Here is a 25,428-nt window from a genome sequence, read left to right as displayed (position 1 = left end):
TCTCCTTCTTCTTCTTCTTCTTCTTCTTCTTCTTCTTCTTCTTCTTCTTCTTCTTCTTCTCTTCTTCTTCTTCTTCTTCCTTCTTCTTCTTCTTCTTCTTCTTCTTCTTCTTCTTCTTCTTCTTCTTCTTCTTCTTCCTATTATTACTTTGATGCTCAGCGTTTTTCTAAATTTAACTAGTGAAATGCCTCCAAACTGGCTCTTGTGTCCTTTTGTGATAATCTCTCTGGTCTTGGAGCACTTCCTTATTTTCTGGCACAAGAAAATGGTCCAAGCTCATCTCATGATTTCCCTGTTCCAGGCCCAAATTAGCTATTTCTTCAAAGAGTTCTGGATTCTCTAAGTAGAGGAATGTTATTAGAAACCGAGATTTGAGTGCTAGGTATGTTCACTGCCACTACAACTAGATCCTAAGATCTTTGTAGTATATAGATTTAAGACATCCCTCGCCCCCCACCCCCACCCGCCAAATTTGCAGCACATTTTATCCTTAGACTATATCCTATGTTCAGAGTACTGTGTTCATAATTATTTGAAATAATTATTTTCTCCATGTGGTCACGTTATTGGTTGGATATACATTTTTATTCAGTTGTTTCTATTAATGTTAAGGATTTGCTTTCTCTTCTTTCTTTACTTTCTGTCTTTAAGTTTTTAAAAGATTTTATTTATTTGTTTGTGAGATATATAGAGCACAAGCAGAAGGAGGAACAAAGGGAGAAACAGATTCCCCACTGAGCAGGGAGCCCAACAGGGATCATGACTTGAGCTGAAGGCAGATGCTTAACTGACTGAGCCACCCAGGCACCCACTTAATTAAATTAAATTAAATTAAATTTAATTAATTTTTAAAGATTTTATTTATTTATTCATGAGAGACACACAGAGAGAAGCAGAGACACAAGGAGAGTGAGAAGCAGGCTCCCTGTGGGAAGTGTGATGTGGGACTCCATCTCAGGACCCCAGGGTCACGTCCTGAGCCGAAGGCAGACACTCAACCACTGAGCCACCCACGTGTTCTCCTTTAACTTTATTTTTAATAAATAAAATATTGACAGGGTTTGAAAGCCAAAATTATATTAAAAAGTACAGTCAGAGGGGCAGCCTGGGTTTCTCAGTGGTTAGCGCTGCCTTCAGCCCAGGGCCTGGTCCTGGAGACCTGGATCAAGTCCCGCGTCAGGCTCCCTGCATGGAGCCTGCTTCTCCCTCTGCCTGTGTCTTTGCCTCTCTCCCTATCTCTCTGTGTCTCTCATGAATAAATAAATAAAAATCTTTAAAAAAATAAAAAATAAAAAGTACAGTCAGAGAAACCACACTCCAATCACTGCCTCTACCCTATTCCTGCCTTCCCCCTACAGATAAACATTTTTATTATTTTCTGGCTTATCTTTTCCCTCTATTTCCTTCCCTTTTAATCAAATTATAATATACTTCTTATGTTTCCTTTTGCAAAACTAAGCAAATATTTGTTTTACCATTTTTTCCTATGTTGAAGGAAGTCTAACAGATACCTTATTTTCCATCTCACCTTTTTCACTTAGTAGCATGTCCTAGAAATTATATCAGTACCTACAAATATTTTTCTCTCCCTCTCTTTTTTTCTTTCACATCTACATAGTATTCCACTATGTGTTTCTACTATAGTTTTTCAGCCGCTCTCCTATAGCCAGTAGAGTTATTTCCGATCTCTTATCACTAATGATGCCACCTCGAATAACCTTGTATGCATATGTTGCTTCACATTTGTTAGGGTATATCTTTTGGAAGAATCCCAGAAATGGGATTGCTAGATTAAAAGATAGATACATATATAATTTTATTAAATATATTTTTTAAAGATTTTATTTATTTATTCATGAGAGACACAGAGAGAGGCAGAGACATGGGCAGAGGGAGAAGCAGGCTCCCTGTGGGGAACCCAGCATGGGACTTGACCCCAGGACAGACCCCAGGATCATGACCTGATCCAAAGGCAGACGCTCAACCACTGAGCCACCCAGGTGCCCCTGATTTTGTTAATTATTATCAAATTCCCCTCCTTAAGAGTTGTGCCATTTCCCCCCTCTCTTCAGCAGTGTATGAGAATGCCTATCTCCTCAGTCTTGCCTGGTACACGCTGATTATGAAGCATCGCATAAAGATGTGTAAATGACTTAAGATTCACCGGTTGGTACCGAGAGTGAGTTGTACAGCATCTGGGTGTTCTGAGGTCACTAGAGAAGTAACCAGATTTTATTGGAACTCTGAATGTAGATGGGAATTTAAGAAACTCCTCTGAAACAGTGCAATTAAAACAACTGTATATTGTTGCCCATCTCTTATCTCCTTGCCCTGACCAATTCAGTACACAATTGTCTAACTTCTTATCACTAGCTCACGCATTTCTTTGCTGGTTCTCTGGTTCTCAGAGCCCACTTAGTCCACAGAAGGGCAGGCCAGAAGCACCAAGGAATTAATGCCCTTGACCCTCCTACCCCACCACAGAACAGCCCTTAACCAATGACTGGCAGGAATAGGTATGTAAATGTCCAGCTCCCTCAGTCTTAGAGTGGCTAACTCTGAGGTTTCCAGCATTTCCCCATGGGGAAATGGGATTAAGCTCCAGCTGCCTAAAGTAGTAGCTGCCTTGATAACACACCATTTATTTTTCCTAGCTTCTCCTTTCCCCTACTAATGGTTTGTTCACTTTCCATGTAAAGTACTTGCATTTCAATCCTCCTTTCAGGATCTGCTTTGGTGGGGACTCAAGCTAAAACATAGACAAATAAAAACCAAGCAATTCCCCTAGTTTGTTTCCAGAAAGCATAAAACATGGACATGTTTTTAAAAATAATAATTCAGAAACAGATGATTAGGTTACTTAATTAAATGTGTTAAGCTTATATAGCCAATAAAATAAATGATGTTCAAATGACTCATGAAAGTCTTAATATGCCACCTGAATCATCTATTTAAAGAAATCATTCCACTCTGTGTGAAGAAACACTAAACATGTCTCTGCTTTCAAGATATCTATAGTCGGGATCCCTGGGTGGCGCAGCGGTTTAGCGCCTGCCTTTGGCCCAGGGCGCGATCCTGGAGACCCGGGATCGAATCCCACGTCGGGCTCCCGGTGCATGAAGCCTGCTTCTCCCTCTGCCTATGTCTCTGCCTCTCTCTCTCTCTCTCTCTCTCTCTCTCTCTCTCTCTCTCTCTCTCTGTGACTATCATAAATAAATAAAAAAATAAAAAAAAGAGTTGGAGGCTGAAAATAAATAACATAAAATAAAAAAAAATAAAAAAAGATATCTATAGTCAATCTAGAAATACAAAACAAATGCAAACAACACATTAATGAATAATATAACTGATGCCCCAATTTGTTGAAACAGACCACAAGTGCTTTGGGAATTCAGAGTTGACAGTACACAGAGAAGCATTTATGGAAGACTTCTTTTAAGAGGAAAATTGATGCTGGTTTTAGAAGGATAGATTTAGTTAAGTTGAAGAGAGACCAACAAGAGAAGTTAGAGTCCTGACAGGATTATAGAGCTCTTGATGGGGTCCATAGAAAATAATTTCAGATAGAAGTATGGTTGAGCTTGATTTAGAAAGATTCAAAGGCTACACAGAGATTTCTGCACCCAGGCCACCATTACAAGAAATGTTAAAGTCCTTAACATAGAAAGACATACATGTCATATGGAAATTTTTTTATCAATGTAGAGGAATGTAGAGCACCAGAAATAGTAAATATGAAGGTAAACTTTTTTTTAATCTTATTTTAAAAATATTTTAAAAGATATGAGTAGTTAAAGTAAAAATAGTAACAATGTATTATGGGGTCTAATATAAGTACAAGAAAAATGTGTGACAATCACACAAAGGCCAGGATGAGGGCCATGGCAGTATGATAAGTTAAAGATATACTGTAAATATTAAAGCAACCAGTAAAAAGCAAAACAAAGAGGTATAGCTAGTAGGTCATGGAAGGAAAAATGGAATAAAAAATATGCTCAAACCAAAATAAGGAAAGAGAACAAAGAAAAGTTGGGACAAAGAGAAAACCAAGGTATTTAAATGCAATCAAATAAGTAATCATATTAACGTAAATGATCTAAACATCCTAATTAAAAGAGGTTGTCAGATGGGATTAAGAAGATAAAACAAGGGGTTAGCCCCTGTGGCTCAGCAGTTTAGCGCCGCCTTCAGCCCAGGGCGTGATCCTGGAGACCCGGGATCGAGTCCCACATCAGGCTGCATGGAGCCTGCTTCTCCCTCTGCCTGTGTCTCTGCCTCTCTCTGTCTCTCTCTGTCTCTGTCTCTCTCTCTCTCTGTGTCTCTCATAAATAAATAAAATCTTAAAAAAAAGAAGAAGAAGAAGAAGAAGAAGAAGGGGGATCCCTGGGTGGCTCGGCGGTTTAGCGCCTGCCTTCGGCCCAGGGTGTGATCCTGGAGTCCCGGGATCGATTCCCGCATCAGGTTTCCTGCGTGGAGCCTGCTTTTTCCTCTGCCTATGTGTGTCTCTGCCTCTCTCTCACTGTGTGTCTCTCATGAATAAATAAAGAAAATCTTAAAAAAAAAAGATAAAACAAAATAAAATCCAACTGTATTCTGTCTACAAGACCCAGACAATTGATTTTTGACAAGAATGCCAAGGCAATTTTGTGGGGGAAAGAATAATCTTATTATTCTATACAGCACCAGAGCAATTGGATACCAAAAAAAAAAAAAAAAAAAAGCAAAAACAAAAACAAAAACTGAACATCAACCCTTGCCTCACACTATGAAGAAAAATGAACTAGAAATGGATCATAAACCTAAATTTAAGAGCTCATTTTATTAAACTTCTAGGAAGAAATCATAGATGAAAATATGAAGGGCCTTGGTCAAGTAAAGATTTTAAAATAAAATACAAAAAGCACAACTATATAAAAAATTTGACAAATTGAACTGTATCACAATAAAAAACTTCTGCTCTTCTAAAGACACTGTTAAAAAATAAAAAGCCAAGCCCCAGAATGGGAGAAAATGCTTGCAAAACACTTATTTGGCAGGAGATTTATACCTATAATATATAAAGAACATTTACAAATCAAAATTAAGACAAACAATCCAATTTAAAAGGTGGCCAAATATTTGAACAGACACTTTACCAAATAAGATACACAGATGGCAAATAAGCACACTAAATGATTCTCAACATCGTTAATCATTAGAGAAATGCAACTTAAAACCACAGTAAGACATTACTACATACCCAATAGAATGGCTAAAATTTAAAAGACTGATTATATGAAGTGTTAGTAGATTCCAGAGCAGCTGGAACTCCTAATCCACTGCTGGTGGAAACATAAATTGATATAACTTATTTAGAAGACAGTTTGGCAGTTTCTTAAGAGGTTAAAACATACACCATACTACCCCACCATTCTATTATTAGATATTCCTTTGAGAGAAATTAAAAACCTATGTCCACGTAGACTCATGCAGAAATTTTCATTTTTATTTGTGAAACCCAGTCTCTGAAAACAACTCAAATAAATGTACATTAACCTCAAAATAATTATTTCAAGGGAAAGAAACCTGATAAGAAAGAAGAAAGATAGAAAGAAAGAAGAAAGAAAAAAACAAATCATAGGATTCCATTTATATGGAATTAAATTTTTAAAATTTAAAATTTTAGAAAGTGAAAATTTTAAATTAAAATTTAAAATTAAAATTTTAGAAAGTGAAAATTAATCTCTATGACAGAACACCAACCAATGTTCACTTGGGCATAAGATAGTGGGAGAGAATGAGAGGATATATATTATAAAGGGTCACAAGGAAACTTTTGGGAGGTTATGAAAATGTTCATTATCTTGAATGCAGTGATGAAATCACAGATATATTCATGTCTAAATTCATCAAGTTTTATTCTTTAAATATGTACAGTTTATGGCACGCCAGGCATGCTTGAATAAAGCTGCTAAGAGTGTTATGTGGAGAAGCGTAAGCCATGATTTAGCAGGTAATACATATTTGCTGTGAGTCCTTGAACAAAAATGTATTGAGAAACGTAATCTTGATGGCGAGTAGCATGATGAATTGGGTAAGAAGGTGGGATTCCGCTGGAAAATCGCAACAACACAGACTTTCCAGAAAATTACCCTCTGTTCACAATCAGGCTATCCTGGGACTCGAGAAAATATCCTATGTTTTATGGGGTCTTCACCTAAGTGGTCAGGCATGAAAAATTATTTTAGGAGGGATCCAGGTGAAAATCTGGCCCCATCTTCCAGAGAGAGGGACTCCTACACTCTAGGGACAGCACACTCAGGGACAAGGAAACCTGTCCTCCTTTCTAAGGCACTCACTTGTTCTGGACACAATTCTTCCATAATACTGTGAATTTTGAAGCATCGATGCTGGGCTGTAGGACCAGCCATGGAGGTGAGACCTCCCTAGTGAACATTTCAGTCCATCAAAGCTCTTTAGCCTCTGAGATGTGCCAGAGAGCAGTCTAAGCTACCCTAAGCTACCCTTGGGTGTCAACAAGGCTATCGTGCATGCCTAGACCCTTGTCGTCCTGGTCATGGAGCTGGGGGGTGGAGATCATAGCTGTCTAACTTGTGGTCAGAACTGCTCTTTGTCTGTGCACAGGTGGAGCACCATGCCTTGTTGTCGACTTTGCAGCTGTTGTACACTGTGGGGTACTCTCTCTCCGTCATCTCCCTCCTCCTGGCACTCACTCTCCTCTTGTTTCTTCGGTGAGTGGAACTCATGCCTGCACATCTTCAGGTGCCTGGGATTTGCTCATTGGCTCCCTCTAGAAGGCAGAAGACTGGGCTGGCTGATGTCATGGCCCATCAGAGCTGGAAGGGATCTGAGAGAGTCTCTGGTCCATCAACTCCATTTTGCAGGTGGAGGGGGAAAGGATATCAGAGGTCCAGTGAGAGCAGGATATGAGAGGTCCCTGTCAGTTACAGAGTACAGCTGGAACTGGAATCTGGGATTCTAAACTCTACTTTAGGCTCTTTGGGATCAGATAACCTCCTGTCTACCTTGTCCTACCAGAGGCATGAGTTTTAGAAAAGAGATTAAGAAACTTCCCCAAAGCAAATTAGTGTGAGAGAGCTGGGATTTTAATCCAGGGCCCACAGACTCCAATTAGCTATCAATCATTTGCATGCTTCCTCAGTGCCAGACACTTTTCTAAACACGTTACATGTAAGTCATTGAAATTTCTTCCTAATCGGATTTATGGTTAATTCTAATCCTAGGAGATTAGCATTATCATCAGCCTCAGGTTATTTTTAAAGATTTTTTAAAATTTATTTATTCCTGATTGAAAGAGAGAGAGAGAGAGAGAGGCAGAGACATAGGCAGAGGGAGAAGCAGGCTCCACGCAGGGAGCCTAACGTGGGACTTAATCCTGGGACTCCAGGGTCATGCCCTGAGCTGAAGGCAGACGCTTAACTGCTGAGCCACCCAGGTGTCCCAGCTCTGTTTTGTAAATGAGTTGACTGAAATTTGGAGAGATCAAGTAACTTGTCCAATGGCATGCAGCTGGTGAATGATGGTGGCGGGCTGGCAACCAGGCAGTTCAGAGACTGAGCATTTCCATTTCCTTACGTTGTTACTCAGAATCCAAAGCCTGAGTGCATTTTGCTAATCATATTTTTAGAAATCACCCAAGTGAGATATTTATGAATCCCCTAGGGAGCCCTCTGAGGGCTCTCGGCCTTCATTCAGCAAAGTAACTGAATACAATGTGGCAGAATGAGCATTCGTTGCAGGAGGTCTAGATGCGCACTCTGGGGGATTGAATGCTAGCTCCAGAACAGATTCCCACCTGGGCTCCTCTAGCCCCAGGTCTGGCTCCTTAATCCCAGGATATTCTATGGCTCCTAGAGCAGAATCATGACCCTATGCCCCATCCAGAGACCAATTCTTGAGCAGTGGAAGAATTCTAGAAACTGTACCCTCTGCTATCCATGACCTCCTCCACTCACCTTCCCAAAGTGCCAGAAGCAAGCCCAGAGGAAATAGCTGCCCAGCCCTGGAGTAAGTTACTTTAGCTAAGCCTGGGTTGACCAGAGGACCAGAGGTCAACCTCAGCTCCACCACTTCTCTAGGACTTTGGACAGCTGACTCAACCCCTTTGCCTCAATTTCTCAATTTTTACTCAATATTTACTCAATATCAAATGTCAGTATTATCTCCATTTTCCCAATGAGGGAAATGAGGCACGGATAAAATCACATAACCCAGTCATGCAGCTCTGGAGTCTATACCATGAATGCCTGCCCTCTAGTGATAGTTGCACAGGTGTTTCAGGCACACACCTGTCAGTCTGAACCGTTCTTTCATGAGGGAAGACACCTGCTTTTCTTCTTCCTGCACAGAAAGCTCCACTGCACACGCAACTACATCCACATGAACTTGTTTGCTTCTTTCATCCTGAGAGCCCTGGCTGTGCTGGTGAAGGATGCCATCTTCTACAACTCTTACTCCAGGAGGCCCAACAGTGACAAAGAGTGGATGTCCTATGTGTCCGAGGTATGTCCCTCCCTACCATAGCCTCTCACTTGGCAGATCAGTACTGGGAATCTTGCGGTGGGAAGGTGGGGCTGGGAAGGGGAAGGGGGTGTCAAGGGCCTTCTGGTTAGAGAGGCATCATTTGACTTTAAAACAAATCCCAAAAACCAAACCAAAAAGCCCCCCCAAACCTCCCAAGAGTGGGGCAGGTAAAAGACGTCAGCATAGAAGAGTCCACTACAGGGCTACTGTGTGCACTTGGGTGGGAAATTTCTTCATCTGTGAACAAAAGAACTGTACAGATGAGCCTTTATTATTAATTATTCTTTATTATTATCATTATCATTATTATTGCAATTTTTAAAAGCAGCAAAGCTTTTCCACATTGAAATCTGCTTCTGTTGGGATGCTTTTTCCTTTATCTTATGAATAATGATTATAGTAACCTGTTAAATTAACCTGGCTTTCTTGGAATAAATACAACTAGGTTCTGATGTATTACTCTTTTCCCTAAAATGCTGGATTCATTAGCTGATGCTGTGTTCTCTTTAGCATTCTCTCATCTGCACCTGTGAGGAAGTTTCTTTTCTTCTGAAAAAGATGATAAAGTTTATGCTGACCTCTTAAAACAAATTAGACTTGTTACCTCTTTCTCTATTCTCTGGAAGAATTTAAGATGGGTATTTTTCTTTCTTACATATTTCATAGATCACTCCAGTGAAGCCTTTGGAATCAGAGTTTTCTTAATTGGAAGGCTTTTAACTATGCACTAGTTTTGACTTGTATTCAGGTTCTCTGTTTATTCTGGTGTCAATTTTAGTAACTTGACTTTTTCTAGGAATGCATGTACTTCCTCTAACTTTTCAAATTTCTTGCCATAATACTGTTCATAGTTTCTTAAGATCTTTTTAAGGTCTGTTGCAGCTTTGGAGGTATTGCTTTTTGCATCCCTGATATTGATTATTTATACCTTCATTTTCTTTTTTACCCTCTTGATCATCCTCACCAGATGTTTTTTGGTTTTACTAGACAAACTGTAGAATGAAATTTTAGGATTGTTGATTACGTTTATGTGGTCTGTTTCATTAATTTCTACTTTTATCTTTATGCTTTCCTGCCAGGTTTTTTCTTTTTTTTTTCCCCCCTCAAATATTTTATTTATTTATTCATGAGAGACAGAGAGAGAGGCGGAGACATAGGCAGAGGGAGAAGCAGGTTCCCTGTGGGAGCCTGGTGTGGCACTCGATCCCAGGACCCCGGGATCATGCCCTGAGCCAAAGGCAGATGCTCAACCACTGAGCCACCTAGCTGCCCCTGCCAGGTCCTTTCTTTAGGTTAAATCTGCTGCTCTTTTTCTGATATGATAGTTAGGGTAATTGATTTTTCAGCTTGTTTCTTTTTTTAATTGAGTCATTTAAGGTTGTAGGTTTTACTCTAGGTGTGGTATTAGCTGCACACCACACCTTTTGATATGTAGTATTTTCCTTTCATTCAGTTCAAAAATAAGTTCTAATTTTTATCATTATTTCCTTTTTTTGGTTCACAGGTTATTTAGAAATTATTTCTTCCTTTCCAATCATATGAAGATTTTTTTTTCTTTTTTTTTTTTAGTTTCTAGTTGATTTGAACTAAGATCAGAGAACATACCTTTCAGTGTTTCCTTTTGGGAAATTGCTGCTGGTGCATTCTCTTTATTTTTGTTTGTCTACACAAATCTAGAAGGTCAAGGAAGAGGCTGGGCTCTGAAACCTACAGAAAGCCCTCCCTTGCATTTTGGTATTGTTGCCAGCCTTTCTGAGACAGTAAGCAAATTTGTGTGGTGAGACAGGGAAGAGAGAGGGCTGTACATGGGGAGGCCCTTCTCCACCCTCTTGGGTCCATATGAGAAGGTCTGGCCTCACCCTCGGGTGCTCTGTCCTTCACAGATATCTGCCTCCTGCCGCTCGGCTCAGGTCCTGCTGCACTACTTCGTGGGTGCCAATTACTCATGGCTGCTGGTCGAAGGCCTTTATCTGCACACGCTGCTGGAGCCCACAGTGCTCTCTGAGAGGCGGCTGTGGCCCAGATACATGCTGGTGGGTTGGGGTGAGTGACCTGAACCCCCAGCCTCTTCTCCTAGGGGCCCATCAGAACATAGGAGCTTGATAGAACCTTTGGTTTCCCAGCTGGAGGGAGCATCTGGGACAGATAACTCTCCAGTGAAAAGATACTGATGAAAGGGGTGTGTGTGTACATGTACAGATACAAATAAGCACTATAGACCGAATGCATACTTTCAAAAATCAACAAGCTTTTTTGTACAATTAGATGCTCTCCCTCCTACCCTGTCCCCAGCTGTAGTGATCTGCTCAGGCTGCCATAACAAAATGCCATAGACAGCATGGCGTAACCAACAGACATTTATTTCTCACAGTTATGGAGGCTGGGAAGTTTGAGATCAGAATGCCAGCATGGTTGAGTTCTGGTGAGGGCCTCTTCTTTTGCAGACAGCCGCCTTCTCACTATAGCCTCACATGATGGAGAGAGAGAGAGAGAGAAAGCAGGCTCTAATCCCATCATGATGACCAATACCACCCCCACCTTCCAAACCTAGTTACCTCCAAAGATCCAGCCCCCAATGATCATCACATTGAGGGTTAGGGCTTCAACATGGGGTTGGAGCAGAGGACACAAACGACACAAAAACGTCAACTCAGTCTTCAAGACGGGGTCTGGAACCCCTGTTGCCACAAACTCTTGGAGAATGTGAGGCTCTGCAGGATTCAGAAGAAATACCGGTGGCCTACCATTTGGGAGATTTGGGTGAATGTTTTGGATTTACTCTGAGCTGCTTTGCAACATGTGGCAGGTGTTTTCTCCTCTCTGCTTCCTGGTTTGCCTGACGGTAAAACAACAGATGGGTTCTGTGTCACCCTAAGTCTCTTCAGCTCTCAGCCTGCAGTTCTGTGATATTTGGGCTTTTATACGTTTTTACCAGATGGTTTTGGCTCATCAGGGTGGGGTGGGAGGCAGGCAGGTTTGGCCAATCAGATCCTAACTGCATTTCCCTGTTTTCTTCCCCCAGCCTTCCCGCTGCTGTTTGTTGTACCCTGGAGTATCACCCGTGCACAGCTGGAAAACACTGGGTAGGAAATTCACCCGCTCACACATTTCCATGAGCCAGGAATTCCAAGATATGCCCAAATACAAGGATTGACACCATTTTCCCAAACAAAATATCCATCCCCTTCTGTTTTGGCCATCTAGAATATACTTAGACCTGTAGATAAAATAATCAAAGACCTTTCTTGTAATATTTAGTTTGTTAGCTTAGTTACACATGCAAGTTAGCACCAAATTAGCTCAAATTAAGACACAAAAAAGTCACTGCATGGGGTGGCGATGACCTTCAGTATGTAAAGATATGGGTACAATATTGGTTAATGTGTCATTGTTCACAGTGGGATGAAGAGGAAGCAAACTGAAATGGGTGAAGGTGGTCATAAGGCACAAACTTCTAGCTATAAAATAAATAAGTCCAAGAGATATAAAGTATAACATGGAGACAGCATGGTGAGTTAATAATACCCTGTTGTATATTTGAAAAGTGCTAAGAGAGTCTGTTTTAAAAATCCTTATGGCAAGAAAAAACATTTGTAACTATGTGTGGTGATAGACGTTAACTGGGCTTATTGTGGCCCAGTTAACATCTTGCCAAGATATATACAAATATCAAGTCATTATATTGCACACCTGAAACTAAGATGGTGTTAAATATCCGTTATATCTCAATTAAAAAAAAAACCCAAAACAAAAACAAAATGCCTGAGCATCCACTAATATGGGAAACCATGAACAAATTGTGGCATGCCTATATGGTGGAGCTTTATGGAGACTACTAAAAAACCAGGTTGGTTCCCCATCATTTGGTTTCTAGGGATTGAATCTCAACAGCACATTGGTAAGCCTGCTGCCCACAACGTATATCGCGTGACCCTATTTCCCCCCTTCCAAATAATCACTACCAAAACATCCCATATGTGTAATTAATAATTTATTTTTGTATGAACTTGAAGAAAAGCGTGGAAAGTCCCATACCATGTTGTTTGCATTCAAAGAACACTTTACCATTAAGAAAAGTTGATGGTACCATACGAATAGGAGGGGGTTGTAATCTTGTTTTATTTTCTCTCTCCCACCCCCAGGAGAATCACGGGTGGGAAGTCTTAAGTATGAGCACCCTTTTTCCAGAGGGCATGAGGCTGTTCATTCAACCATGTCTCTGGTTTTGTTTTTTAAAGATTTTATTTATTTATTTGACAGAGGGAGAGAGAGAGCACAAACAGGGGAAGCAGTAGGCAGAGGGAGAAGCAGGCTCCCCACTGAGCAGGGAGCCCAGTGTGGGCCTCGATCCCAGAACCCTGAGATCGTGACCTGAGCCAAAGGCAGATGCTTAACCAATTGAGCCACCCAGGTGCCCTCGTGTCCCTGTTTTAAGTCTTCTCCTGCCCACTCTTTGCCATAGGTGCTGGGTAACCAATAGAAATAAGAAAATCTGGTGGATCATCCGAGGGCCCATGCTGCTTTGTGTAATGGTAAGGACCATTCCCACTCCTGCTTCTTCCTCCCTGAGCATGTTAGCTGTGGGGGACCCCGCTCCCCCTCCCCTGCCACCCAGCAGAATTCTCTGACTCAGAGTGAGCCTGGGCCAGTTCACTTGAGAAAAGGGGTGGTCGAGAGTTGTGAGCAGGGTGTGTTGAACGAGAAGGAACAAGTTAGAAGCTTATCCTTGCTCTGGTTCGGGACTCCAATGCAGGGTTGTACCACAGGCCTCCTTCTCCCTGGGGCCTCATGCTGTATACAGAAACCTGTAACCAGCTCAGTGACGCTGTATGGGACTAAAGAGACTCATCCTGAGACTCAGGCTCCCCCTCTCCCCCACCCTGCCGTGAGCATCCTTGTTACCACAGCTGGGCTTCTCCCACCTCCCCCAGACTGGGTCTGCATCCATGGATCAGCATCAGGGCTGATGTGAATGAACGCTATTCGGGGTTTCCAGACATAACAGCTGATTTTATCTGCTGCCCTCTTGACTTTCTCTCTGTTTCAGAGATAACAATGTAACAATCCCGAGAGTCCAGATGCTCTGGTCTTACATGAGGTGTAGAAATTGGAGAATTCACATCTTCTTCAGGATATAAGGCTCCACTACTTAAATTAACCTGTTACCCTTGGGTGCACATTTAGAATAGAACCATCCCAGAATAAGATAGATTCTTATATCCTAGTCTCCTCTGCTCCCAATAGAAAATCCATAAAGCTTTGATTAGTCCAAACCTTCATGGACAGCCTTACAAAATACGTACACTATGCAGGATTGTTCTATCCACACCGTAATTCCTGGAGATAACGGATCAACCAAATTGAACACGCAGCTGAACGCTTTTTTTTTAGCCAATGAATTGAATGAACCATCTGTTGACTTTATGAAGTTACAAACTCAGATTCCTTCATTCGTTCCTACTGAATCTCCTCTGATAACTCCAGGACTTGGCAAAGTTGAAAAGTCTGTAAAATTAGTCTTCACTGGTATTGTCCGTTTTTAGATCTTCTGTTTCACCAGGGGCCCAGGGGCTTTCTGTGTCTCCCAAACATCTCATTTTCATAGTTCCCTCCTCTAAAAGTTGCAGTGGGAATCTCTCCATACCCTGTGCTTTCCTACCCCCTTATACCTTAGCTTTGCTGCATCCCATCTTCTGCTTCCCATGGTGAAAGTGGGTCAGATCATAAGTAGTGACTGAATTACTCATTGTTGTAAAAATGAGCAAATGGATGAATAATAGATGGAAAAAGGCCCTCCCCCCCACACACACAAGTGTTCCTATCGACTGTGTGATGTGTGCACTTCATCAGGGTTCTGGGGATGAAGTATTTTAATCCTAAGGAGCAGCTCTAATGATAGACATTTTAGTCCACACAGCAGGCCAGGTGAAGAGGGGACAGGGGTAGGTGGAGAAGTTTAGGGGTAAATGAAGCTGACTTCTGAGCCCCCTACCATGTTAGCAATTGCCTCTGTCAGCCTCTAAGGGAGGCAATTGCCTCCCAGACCTAAGCACAGGAGCTGGGGTACCAAAGAAGTGTCACCAGGAACATGGTATCTGATAATGCATTCTGCACTGTCTAGGACCTGAAAGGGAGCCTTACATATTTGGGGTCCTGGGTCCCCATTCTCATCACAGAATCTAAGAGGAGTTGGCTGCATTCTTAAAAAATTTCCTCACTCAGTCTCTTTTCCTGCTTGTGCACAAATGAAGAACAGTGTCATCCAAATGGGCCTGCTGACTCTTGTCTTGTGGGATGCCTCGGTGAGCACAGGCTCCATGGTCAACCAGGCTGATGTTTCATTCCGTGGCATTGAGGAGCCATCTGGCCCATTGGTTGATGCCCATTTTCTCATGTCTGGTCCCTGGAAGACACAAAAAACAGAAAATCCACATGCTCCTCATCACAACTCTTCATTTCCTAGGGTACAGTCCCAATTGAAATTAATTTGCTGAAATAACGTTCCTTTCCCCGGTTCAACTTACTTTGTGAGAAAAATGCCTGACTTCAACAAATCACTAAGCCAAGGACACAACGTTTTCTCTTTGTGAGGAAAAGCAGATATCCCATTAAAGAAATAAATTACTTGGTTGCATTTAGCTTGTATTTAAGTGTTCTGTTACTAAATACTCTTTGGCTGGGAAGCTCCATCATTCCTGCTGGCTGGTGGATTGGATAAATAGTAGTCTCTTGCCTGAAACTGTAGTCTGTTAGTTTTGAGCACTGATTCTCCTGGGCTTGATAAGGCGAGTCACAAGAGGTACAGGTTGGATTCTGCAGCTTTTGTTTCACTGTGTGTTTCCAGGGTTTTATTTCCAGGCAGGAGGCATTGGTCTTGTGCTGGCTCAGTGTTAGTGGAGACTTTCCGCCGTTAATGATCACCCAATCTCCAACTCTACTGGCTCTTTCCTCATCACCTGGAGGCATTCTCAACTCTTTTCTGTTTTAAAAACAATATCAGAGAGGGTGACAGAACATGAGAGATTCCTAACTCTGAGAAACGAACAAGGGGTGGCAGAAAGGGAGGTGGGCGGGGGATTGGGGTGACTGGGTGACAGGCACTGAGGGGGGCACTTGATGGGATGAGCACTGGGTGTTATGCTATATGTTGGCAAATCAAGTGCCAATAAAAAATATATACAAAAAAAGTTAAAAACAACAACAACAACAACACAACTGTTGGGTAGCATGGTAGCGGTTTAGCTCTGCCTTCAGCCCAGGGTGTGATCCTGGAGACCCGGGATTGAGTCCCAAGTCAGGCTCCCTGCATGGAGCCTGCTTCTCCCTCTGCCTGTGTCTCTGCCTCTCTCTCTCTCTCTCTCTCTCTCTCTCTCTCTCTCATGAATAAATAAATAAAATCTTAAAAGAAAAGAACAACTGTAACCCCAAACCTCTTCCAGCCCTGCATGTAAAAGAGGGGAGAGACATTGTCCTCATTCTGCATCCCTTGTCGATTACTGTTCTATCATTCTGCTTCCCTTCACAGCCAAGCCTCTTCAATATCATCTACCTCTTCACGTCTAGCTCAAAAAGCAAAGCATTGCGATCTGGCTCATGCTGCCACCTGTGACGTGCACCTTTTCTCAGCTTCTTGTTGCTAAATGCAGTCTTAGTTTGCTTAAATTCCATGTAGTGTTCATCTTCTTAAATTCTTACAGCCGTGAGCTTCCAGGACACCACTTCCTTGTGATCTGCTCCAACTGCCCTGGCTACTCTTTCTCCATCTCTTTTCCTGCCTCCATTTCCTTTCATCACAAGGTGAGTCTCTTACTTAACCCTTTATTTCTTTCAGTCTACCCTGCCTTTCTGGACGATCTCACCTCCTCCAGTGCTGGCTCCATGCTCCAGCTGGGACTTCTCTGCTGAAATCCAGACATAAATATCTCACTGCCTTGGGCCATCTCTTGTGTCCACAGTAACTAGAGCTCTCCTCATCCCTCTGCACCTGCTCTCCCTCCTTCATGTGCTCACTCTCAGTGAATGACACGACAGCACACTTGAGATCTACTGAGAAACTTTGGATCATCTTTGACCTCACATCCAACCACTAACAAATTAGGCCATTTGACTCAAACTCCTTAAGACTTTCAAATCCATCTCATATTCCCCATTGCTGATGCACCACAGCTGTGGCTTTATACCACCTCTCCATCATTCTTTCCTGTCTCCCCTACTCTGGCTTTGCCTTCCTCCAATCCATAATCCCCACAGCTGTTGAAATGATCTTTCTGAATAGAAATACAAATCTGATCAGGTAACTCTCCTGCTTGAGATTCATCACTGGCTCTCCATTGCTTTCGGAAGGAAACCCAAACTCCTCTGTGTGACCTTGAAAGGCTCTGCAGGCGCTGGTTCTCTCCCACCCACCCCCACTCGGTCTTACTCTTCACAAATCTCATTCTCATTCTCCAAGCCCTCAATCACTTGCCCTTCTACTTCTCCAAGAGCCTCACAGTGTCTCATGGGGTTGCTGTTAAGGTGTTGGCCAGAGCTGCAACCATCTGACGGCTTGACTGGGGCTGGAGAATCAGCTTCCCAGGTGGCTCATACATATGGCCGGCAAGTGGTGTTAGTTGTTGGTAGGAGGACTCAGTTCCCCAAGGTGGGTCTCTCTGCAGGCTACTTGAGTGTTCTTTCAACATGGTGGCTGGCTTTCCCCAGAGAAAGAGAGAGAGAGAACCAGGTGGATGCCATCTTTTTGAGGACCTACCCTAAGAAGTCACATAGCCTCACTTCCACCATATTCTTTTCATTTGATGTACATAGCTAAGCCTTGCTTACATCTCAGAGGGAAAGAGGGAATTAGGCTCTGCCTTTCTAAGGCAACAGTGCTGAAGAATTTGCAGACATATTTAAACATTTCTACCAAGGCTGACAATGAAGGGTCGAACTATCCCAGCCCATGACAGGTGTGGAATCCATTCTAGGGAAAGGAGAATATGTGCTTTCCAATAAACTCCATGGCAGCAAGAAGACCTCAAGTTAGACATCAGTAGGGCTGCAGTTCTTTACAGAAGGAAGGCTGTTTACATGAAGAAAAGATGATTTTCAGGTAAAGCTGTTTTTAGTACCAGCTCAGTCACTTGCTGTGTGTGCAACTTTGGGAACTGTACTGGTCTCTTCCATGCCTCTTGTATCTCCCATGCCTCTCCTTTTTCTCATTGTATCATGACATAAAAACAGTGTGGCTTTTCAGAATATTATTGTGAAGATTAAATGAAATAATACATGGATGTGTTGACATGGCCTTTGGAAGAGTGGGGATGGCCACGAGCATGTACTTCCTGAATGGTCAACTGCCACATTTCCCCTGGCTTACATGGACAAGGACCCAATGGCCAGGCTCAGGGTGACCTTGATATTCATAACCATGTGGAGTCTATATCACTTATTAACCCATATCTACTTTTTTCCCCAAGGTCAATTTCTTCATCTTCCTGAAAATTGTCAAGCTTCTCATTTCAAAGCTCAAAGCCCATCAAATGTGCTTCAGAGATTATAAATACAGGTGAGTGGCCTGAGGTCAGCACTCGATGGTCCAAGATTATTTTGACCCCTTCAGGCTGTTCTGGATAATGTTCTGGGGGAGGGGCATGAGCTATATCGATATGTCTGTTTCCCAAGATGAGCGTATCAAGAAAGGAACCTCTGAAAAAGGTGTCATGGGGTCATGCAAGGCTTTTACCACTGTTGAGGACCTTCTGGCCCCACGGACATGAAGTGAGTGGTCAAGGGTACGCACATTCCCCGCAGCAGAGAACTTAAAATGCCCCTAAGAGTGGATGGTAGAGCCATTTGGTTGAGCCAAAGAGTGGCTCTAAGGGTAAGGATTTTAGTCCACATGGCAGGTCATAGGCAGAGGTGTGAGTGAGGATGGGTGGAGCTCTGTTTCTCTCTCACTAACACTAAAATTGGACCTGACCCAGGTGTGCTGGGAAGGTATTTTTTCCAGTTATCTGACGAATATTTAATGAACACCTACCATGTGCCTGGACTTGTGCTTGGAACAAAAGAAAGATAGTATGTGGGCCCTGTCTGCAAGAAGAACATTCCAACTCCCAATAACTAGTATTTTGGTGCGAACATATGTCAAGAGGGCTGATGCTGGCCATGATCCCAGATCTGCTGAGTGACCTTGGGCAACATACTTGGCCTCCCTGGGCCTAATTTCTTGTGTGTAAAATGGGAATGTCACAGGAGACCCATCTCTTGCTTGTTAGGAAGACCAAAGAAGCTCATAGATGTGGGTTCTCAGTCTAATTGGTTGTGTGAGTAGTCTTTGCCCAGGATCCAGACCCCAAATCCTATCTACCTAAAACCCTTCTTCTGGGAGTTCCCAAAGGATATAAACACGTATGGTTCACCACTGACAAATATATGCTATAATTGGCCCAAACATTTTGCAACTCACCCTCTCATCCTGAAGGCACTTGGGCTGGCTTGGACAACACAGAACCATGCCGACTTTCTTGGCGCCTCTGGTGGAGAACTCTAAGTGGCTCAAAGCTTCTTTGGCTCTTCTCCCAAGGCTGAGCCTCTAACTGCTCTCTGAGGGTGGAGATCTAAAACCATGGTTAGAGCTGCTCTAGTCTTCCCATCATGGGTCCATTCAGGGAGGGCAGGCCTCTCACTAACCAGGCACAGGGGACACTGAGGCATCTGGGAAACCCGACAGAGGACGGCACTGCCCAGAAACAGAAACAGGGAGTAGACAAATCCCAAGACACCACTTTCCATGCAGACTGAGAGTCTACACCCTGCTTTTTTCTGCCCTCAAAGCCCACCATGTACCATTGTGGCTTCCCATGCTCCAAACCCATAGGGTCCCCTAAAGAAGCTTTCCATTCTAGCTGCTTATAAGCATCACCTGGCAAGGCAGCCAAAAGCATGGACTCATGAGGTCTTCCACTGGGTATTCAGACTCAGTAAATGTGGAATGAAGCCCTGTTACCTGGACTTCTTATGGACTTCCCCCAAGATATTTTGATGCAGAGTGCAGGACACTGGGTCAGATGCTGTAGTGAAATAACCCATGGAGTTTTCAGGTTGGGCCATAGCATATATGCTTTGAAGCAGCCACAACATCTCCTTTTGCAAGATCTCCTTTGGAATTATCCAAGATGGTGGTTCCCAAACTTTTCTGATCATGCATCTTTTTCAATAAAGAAATTCTGAGCATGCCCCTCATCATTTATACCCATGGTCTGTTGAGCTAATATAGACATTATAAAATACAACAGAAAGAGAAAATGGTAAAGGATGGATTAAAATTTAACACATAGAACTTCAATTATCTTTCCTTATTACGTTTTCTTCTAATGCCACATGGATTGTTTTTGCACAGCCCTCAAGTGTGCATACCCGACTGGGAGCTGACAATCTAGGCAAGCATAAATACTGGGAAGACCCTCATGGCTGAGCAATGATCCAAGACAGCTATTTTGGGAGGAGAAGGAATAACTTGTCTGATATATACAACCAGTCTGGAAAGGTTTTTTTTCCCCTTTCCTCCACCCTTGTTCAAGGATAAAGCTTGAAAAGAGAAACCTGGGTTTATGCCCACCTGGAGTCCTCCCAGGCTAAGACACCTTGCCTTGGTGAGTTTGCCACCACCCAGGGACGTATCAGTGTTCCCAAATGGCTGAGACTTTGGAGAGCTGCCTAATGCCAACTGGACTCACAAGAGACTGATATATAAACCAGACTATACAACTGTTCATTCTTAGAGGTGGTGAAAGGTGGGACTGGGCAGGGGGGTTTCCTCCTGGTGCCTGCACTCCTAGCATACTTGACAACAAATAAGCCAGAAATTCAAAGCAGTCACTGGGGTGTTGCCGGTGATCATGTCGTCAAAGTAGAGTGATCGGTGCGAAGGATCACTGACCGTGAGAAACCCCCACTGCCCTGTGGGGCCACCTGCCTGGTGAAAGCAGGGCTCATTTCTCAGGGTCTCCACAGATAGGGCTGGGTAAGTATAGGAGACTCTTACCATCTTTGTGACTTTCTACATCATTCTGGTTGGTCATCTGCTTTCTGTTCACCTTGCTCCAGCGCAGAGCACAGTACAATTGCTCAGCTTATGCTCATTAATTAGCAAAAACCCAGGGTCCTGCCTCTCAGGACATACCAGGCCACCTGATTTTCCTGCCCTGGCTGGCGAATCCTGCAGCATTGAGGAGGGCATCTGCTCATTTTTCTCTGCAGAGCAGTGCTAATGCTCTCATTTCTAAGTTACCCCACTAGGTCACCCCCACCAGCTCACACTGAGCTCTTCTACCTCCATGTCCCCCTCCAGGTCTGTTTTCCTTTGCCACCCCTCCCTGGCTAGGATGAGGAGGAAGGGGCGACAGGGCCCAGGGCATTTTGTCCAAACTCTGGTAGAAACAGGCCTGCCTCCACCTCCCCCAGATTTTGAGAACTTTCAGAATGTAGCTCTCAAGATTTGGCCCCTATCCCCTCCAGGAGCATATTTTAGGAAAGTTTAAATTAAATAGATCTGGGTCTTGCCAAAAAGGCAAGTTGTTAGTTGCTGGAGAACCTCCTGTAGTCCCCATCCTATCCCTGGGCTTCCAGCATTCAAGCAGAGGAGAGTTACATGGCACACCTGCCTGGCCAGGAGTGGGAGAGCCGAGCCAGGACCCTGGAATGTGGGCAGATGCCAGCTGATGATGCTCAGTGGCGTCAGAGTTGTCTGTTCCTTGTGGCTTCCAGCACCCAGGCTGCTCTTCCCCGGAGGACCGGTCTCTACTCTCCATGTGGTGTGCGGGGCAGAGCTCTTGCTGAATTTATAAAGGAGGGTCATTTCTTCACCTGCAGAACCTCAGAGCCCTTTCCAAAAAGATGTTCTGGTGGGCACCCAAAACCAAAAAAATGTAACAAATGGAAGTGAAATTGATCAAAGTCGTGGAGGTTGTAAGCAACCTGAAGGCAAAGATGGCTTATTTTAAAAAAACAGTGATACCCAAATCCTAGTGAACATTCTTCAAGTATCAGATATCAATATTCCGAGGGCTTACCATGTGTTTATTTGCTCTTTCAAACGACACTGTCAGTTGTATTATTAATAATAATGTTTTAATTATTTCAACACTTCATATTATGGTATTAGTTGTATAATCCTCATTTTTATAGATGAGAGCTTAAATAATTTGTCCAAAACCACATGGAGAATAATTGGTGGCATCGAGATTTGAACCCAGGCGCAGATACTGCCCCTGGGCTCCACTGCCTTTGACCACAGCGCCTCTTCTCCCACTGCGCTGGCTCATGCTCCATAAATATTTGTTGGATCACTGAATGTCTGCAATAAACCAAACAATTTAAATAAACAAATGACTATAGATGAAAAATAAGCATAAATACAGTTCATAAGAGTAAACGGCTGTGGATATATATTTATGGATTTCTATCCGAACAGGAACACACATGGTACTTTGTCTAAGGAGAAGTTAGAATGAGATAAGGAACGGGGAATCCCTTGACATCCAACCAGGGAGCTGACAGTTACTAAAATGGCCCAAAGCTTCATAAACAGAAGGCCATTCCTTAAAAATCATCCCATGCTAAATATGGGAGTCGGGCACATGAAAAGGACATTAGTGGAAAACCTGGTGAAATCTGAGTGGGATCTGGAGCATAGTTACTTGTCGTGTGCCAGTGTTGGCTTCTTAGTCTTAAATAAATGTACCATGGTTATACACGATTTAACATGAGGGGAAACTGGGGGAAGCATATATAGAACTCTCTTCTCTGTACTCTCTTTGCTACTTTTCTACAGATCTGCTATTATTCCAAAATACAGAGCTTATTCAAAACACCTAATGTTTTGAATAGCATGGCCCCAAGTTAATGGTGAAATGCAGACCTGCATCTAAGTATGTAGCACATATCATTAAAACTCAGATAACTGAGGCACCTGCATGGCTCAGTGGTTGAGCATCTGCCTTTGGCTCAGGGTGTGTTCCCAGGGTCGTGGGATCAAGCCCCACATCAGGATCCCCACAAGGAGCCTGCTCTCCCTCTGCCTGTGTCTCTGCTTCTTTCTTTTTGTGTCTCTCATGAATGAATAAATAAAATCTTTAAAAAATAAATTAATTAATTAAATAAAACTTAGATAACCCAGAGCAAGGGTCACAAACTCAGATACTCACAGGGGCCAAGCGTGGAACATAAGTGAGCAGTGCAGATGGGTTGAATGTTGTAGAGGACATGTTCCCTGTAAAGAAAACAGCTGCTACGGGCCCGCCGATGACAATTACCAAGAAAAATTGCAGGCCCAGATTTCCATGTTCTTCCAAAGAAGCCAGAAATCTGGCCCCCTCTGCTCCAACTGTCTTTATTACTTATAAGTGGTTCCAGTAACAGAAATCACCCCTTAGCCTAAGTAAAAACCACCCGTAGTACAAATTTAACCTGTGGTTGCCACTTTGCTGCCTCTGAGACAGGGTTTTAAAAACACTCCTGGAAATTAAAAAGCAAAAACAAGCACAAAAACAACTCTCTTGAAATATTCTGTCCTAAGGACCACCTTAGTGTTGCCCTGGGTGGGAGTGGGGTTGGAATTGATGGGGCTCAGCTCAGGGGAAGGGCATAACTAGACCTGGTGTCTGTTTCCCCACTGCCTAGCACTCCCACCCCCAATACCCCATCCGTCACTGGTCTTGCACACACAGCTTATGTGCCTACTTTCCTCCTACGGTTCTAGGTCTTTTCAGGGGACAAAGGTGAGATTTTCTCATTTCCTTGATACCATTACACTTGAATGGGTCTCACAGATACAGGGTCCACACTAAACACTTTCTCTTGCGTATAGTCCTCTTCCTGAGGACATCGCCCATGGTCTCCTCCATCGTTAATTCCACAGGGTTGGGGTGGGGGGAAAGACTTCTCCAAGTCTGGCCCTTTAAGAAAAGTGACTTGGGCTAAAAAGTCATTAGGGATTAAACTTTTTTTTTTTCCAGTGTGTATATACAAGACAGTAGCTTTGTTTGTGCCCTGGGTATGAGTCACTTTTGCTAATGTAGGTAGTTTTAAATTAAGAAGCAGCTCAATGGTAAAAAAAAAAAAAAAAAGTCATTCCCAAATGTGGCTGCTTACCCCATGGGAGGATTCCTTAAAAATTCACATTCCCAGGACTCAAAGGGCAGAGGTTTTGACTCAGGAGGTTGACACCTCAGCTGAGGAAGCTAGCTGGCTATATCTATTTACTATCTTTCTATCATCTATCTATTATCTACCCAGCCAGCCAGCCATCTATCTCTCCATCTATCTATCCATCCATCCACCTATCCATTTCCCCATCTATCTCTCCATCTATCTGTTTATCCATCCATTCATTCATCCATCTGTCTATCTATCATCTATCTTTTTAGGTTCTTTAAGGAATTCTAATGATAAACCATGTTTGGGAACCACCGGTATGCGATATGGAATGTTTGGGCCCCAGCTGTGCACTTTGCACGTGGGTGGTACAAAGGAATGTTTGTCTTTTTTATGCAGAGTGTATACAGCAGCGAGCTTCCACACAGTACTTTTTATGAGGAGGATCAGTTTCTCATTTCCTGCAGCCCTTGCTGTCTTGGGGCTGAGGGGCAGCATGGGGCTTGAAGGTCAAGCTGTGCATGGAGTGTGTAGGGTGTGAGTTTGAAGTCAGAAGCCTCACATCCAGGCCTGGATTTGTCACTTAGTGGCTGTGTGACCCCAGATACTTCATTTGCTTTCCCTTCTCAGGTTCAATAAAGCACTGACATTGGAAGTCCTGAATAGAGAAAGAAATAGAGGCACCTGCCAGCCAGGTAATAGGAAATCTGTCATACCTAGTAGTGGTGTAGTGTCCCAGGGAGACAGCCATGCACATGGAAATCTATCCATCGTCAAAACATTAAGATCTATAGGCATATCATAACCTTTATAGGAAAATTCATCCATCCATCCATTCATTTATTCATTCATTCACTCCATTCATGTATCCTGAGTGTCTGCCAAGAGTCAGGTGTTGGGAGGCATCAGTTAAACAAGACCACACTGGCCCTTAAAGCATTCAATGTGTAGCCAAGGAGACAAACTAGAAGATCAACTATTTTGCAGTATGATAAGAACTATGATAAAGTCATGGACAGAAGAGCAGGAAACTGCCTATTCTCAACATAGCTCTCCTGACAGTTTTTTGGTTGTCATTTGCAGATTAGCAAAGTCAACACTGGTCCTCATTCCTTTGTTGGGTGTTCACGAGATTCTCTTCTCCTTCATCACTGATGATCAAGTGGAAGGATTTTCAAAACTTATACGACTCTTCATGCAGCTGACTCTGAGCTCATTTCATGTAAGTAGGCATCTGAACGTGGATTCCTTTGCTTTGGAGAAAACCAAATGCCCTTGACCCAGACAGATTGAGAATTGAGAAAGAAACAGGTAGAAACAAAGTTGTAGTGTCAACAGGCTCTCTGGCACTGGCGCCTATGGCATGAAAAGGGTGTGTAGACCAAAAGTGTTGTGTTGCCTTGATCCTGCCAGCATGACTCAGTGACTAAGAAGGGAAAAGTGGTCTGTTTCCTGGGCTGTAATAGTTGGTGTGACTCACAATCATATTAACTGTGAGTGTCAGCATGAAGCCTTTTATTATGTGTCTATTTTTGCTGGGCTCTCTGCAGGGCGTTGTGCACAATGAACATTGTCTATACTTCAGGTGACATACTCAGAACACAATACAACTTGGTAGGAACCAGTGAGTCAAGACCAGGCAGCTCCTGAAGCTTGCCAGTTGTGTCAAGATGTGTTGGAAGAGGCCAAGACTAGAACCAGTAGTCCAGCTGTTGCTCTTTTACCTGGCTATTTGGTTATCCATTC

General features: G+C 43.1%; 1 protein-coding gene across 1 annotated transcript in view; it reads left to right on the top strand.

The window, feature by feature from the left end:
- The window catches only part of GLP2R (glucagon like peptide 2 receptor), a 48,900-nt gene that overhangs the window by 14,216 nt on the left and 9,256 nt on the right, over nt 1–25,428 (top strand). The window contains exons 6-12 of the mRNA XM_055305259.1: nt 6,625–6,731; nt 8,370–8,523; nt 10,428–10,587; nt 11,567–11,627; nt 13,007–13,076; nt 18,003–18,091; nt 24,766–24,904. Of these exons, the coding sequence (XP_055161234.1) occupies nt 6,625–6,731; nt 8,370–8,523; nt 10,428–10,587; nt 11,567–11,627; nt 13,007–13,076; nt 18,003–18,091; nt 24,766–24,904 (780 nt within the window). The remainder of the gene's footprint in view (nt 1–6,624; nt 6,732–8,369; nt 8,524–10,427; nt 10,588–11,566; nt 11,628–13,006; nt 13,077–18,002; nt 18,092–24,765; nt 24,905–25,428) is intronic.

This window comes from Nyctereutes procyonoides, unplaced genomic scaffold (genome assembly GCF_905146905.1).
Source record: "Nyctereutes procyonoides isolate TBG_1078 unplaced genomic scaffold, NYPRO_anot_genome, whole genome shotgun sequence".
Taxonomy (NCBI): Eukaryota; Metazoa; Chordata; class Mammalia; order Carnivora; family Canidae; genus Nyctereutes; species Nyctereutes procyonoides.
Note: the sequence above shows the minus strand (reverse complement) of the source record. Positions and strands in the feature narration are given on the sequence as shown.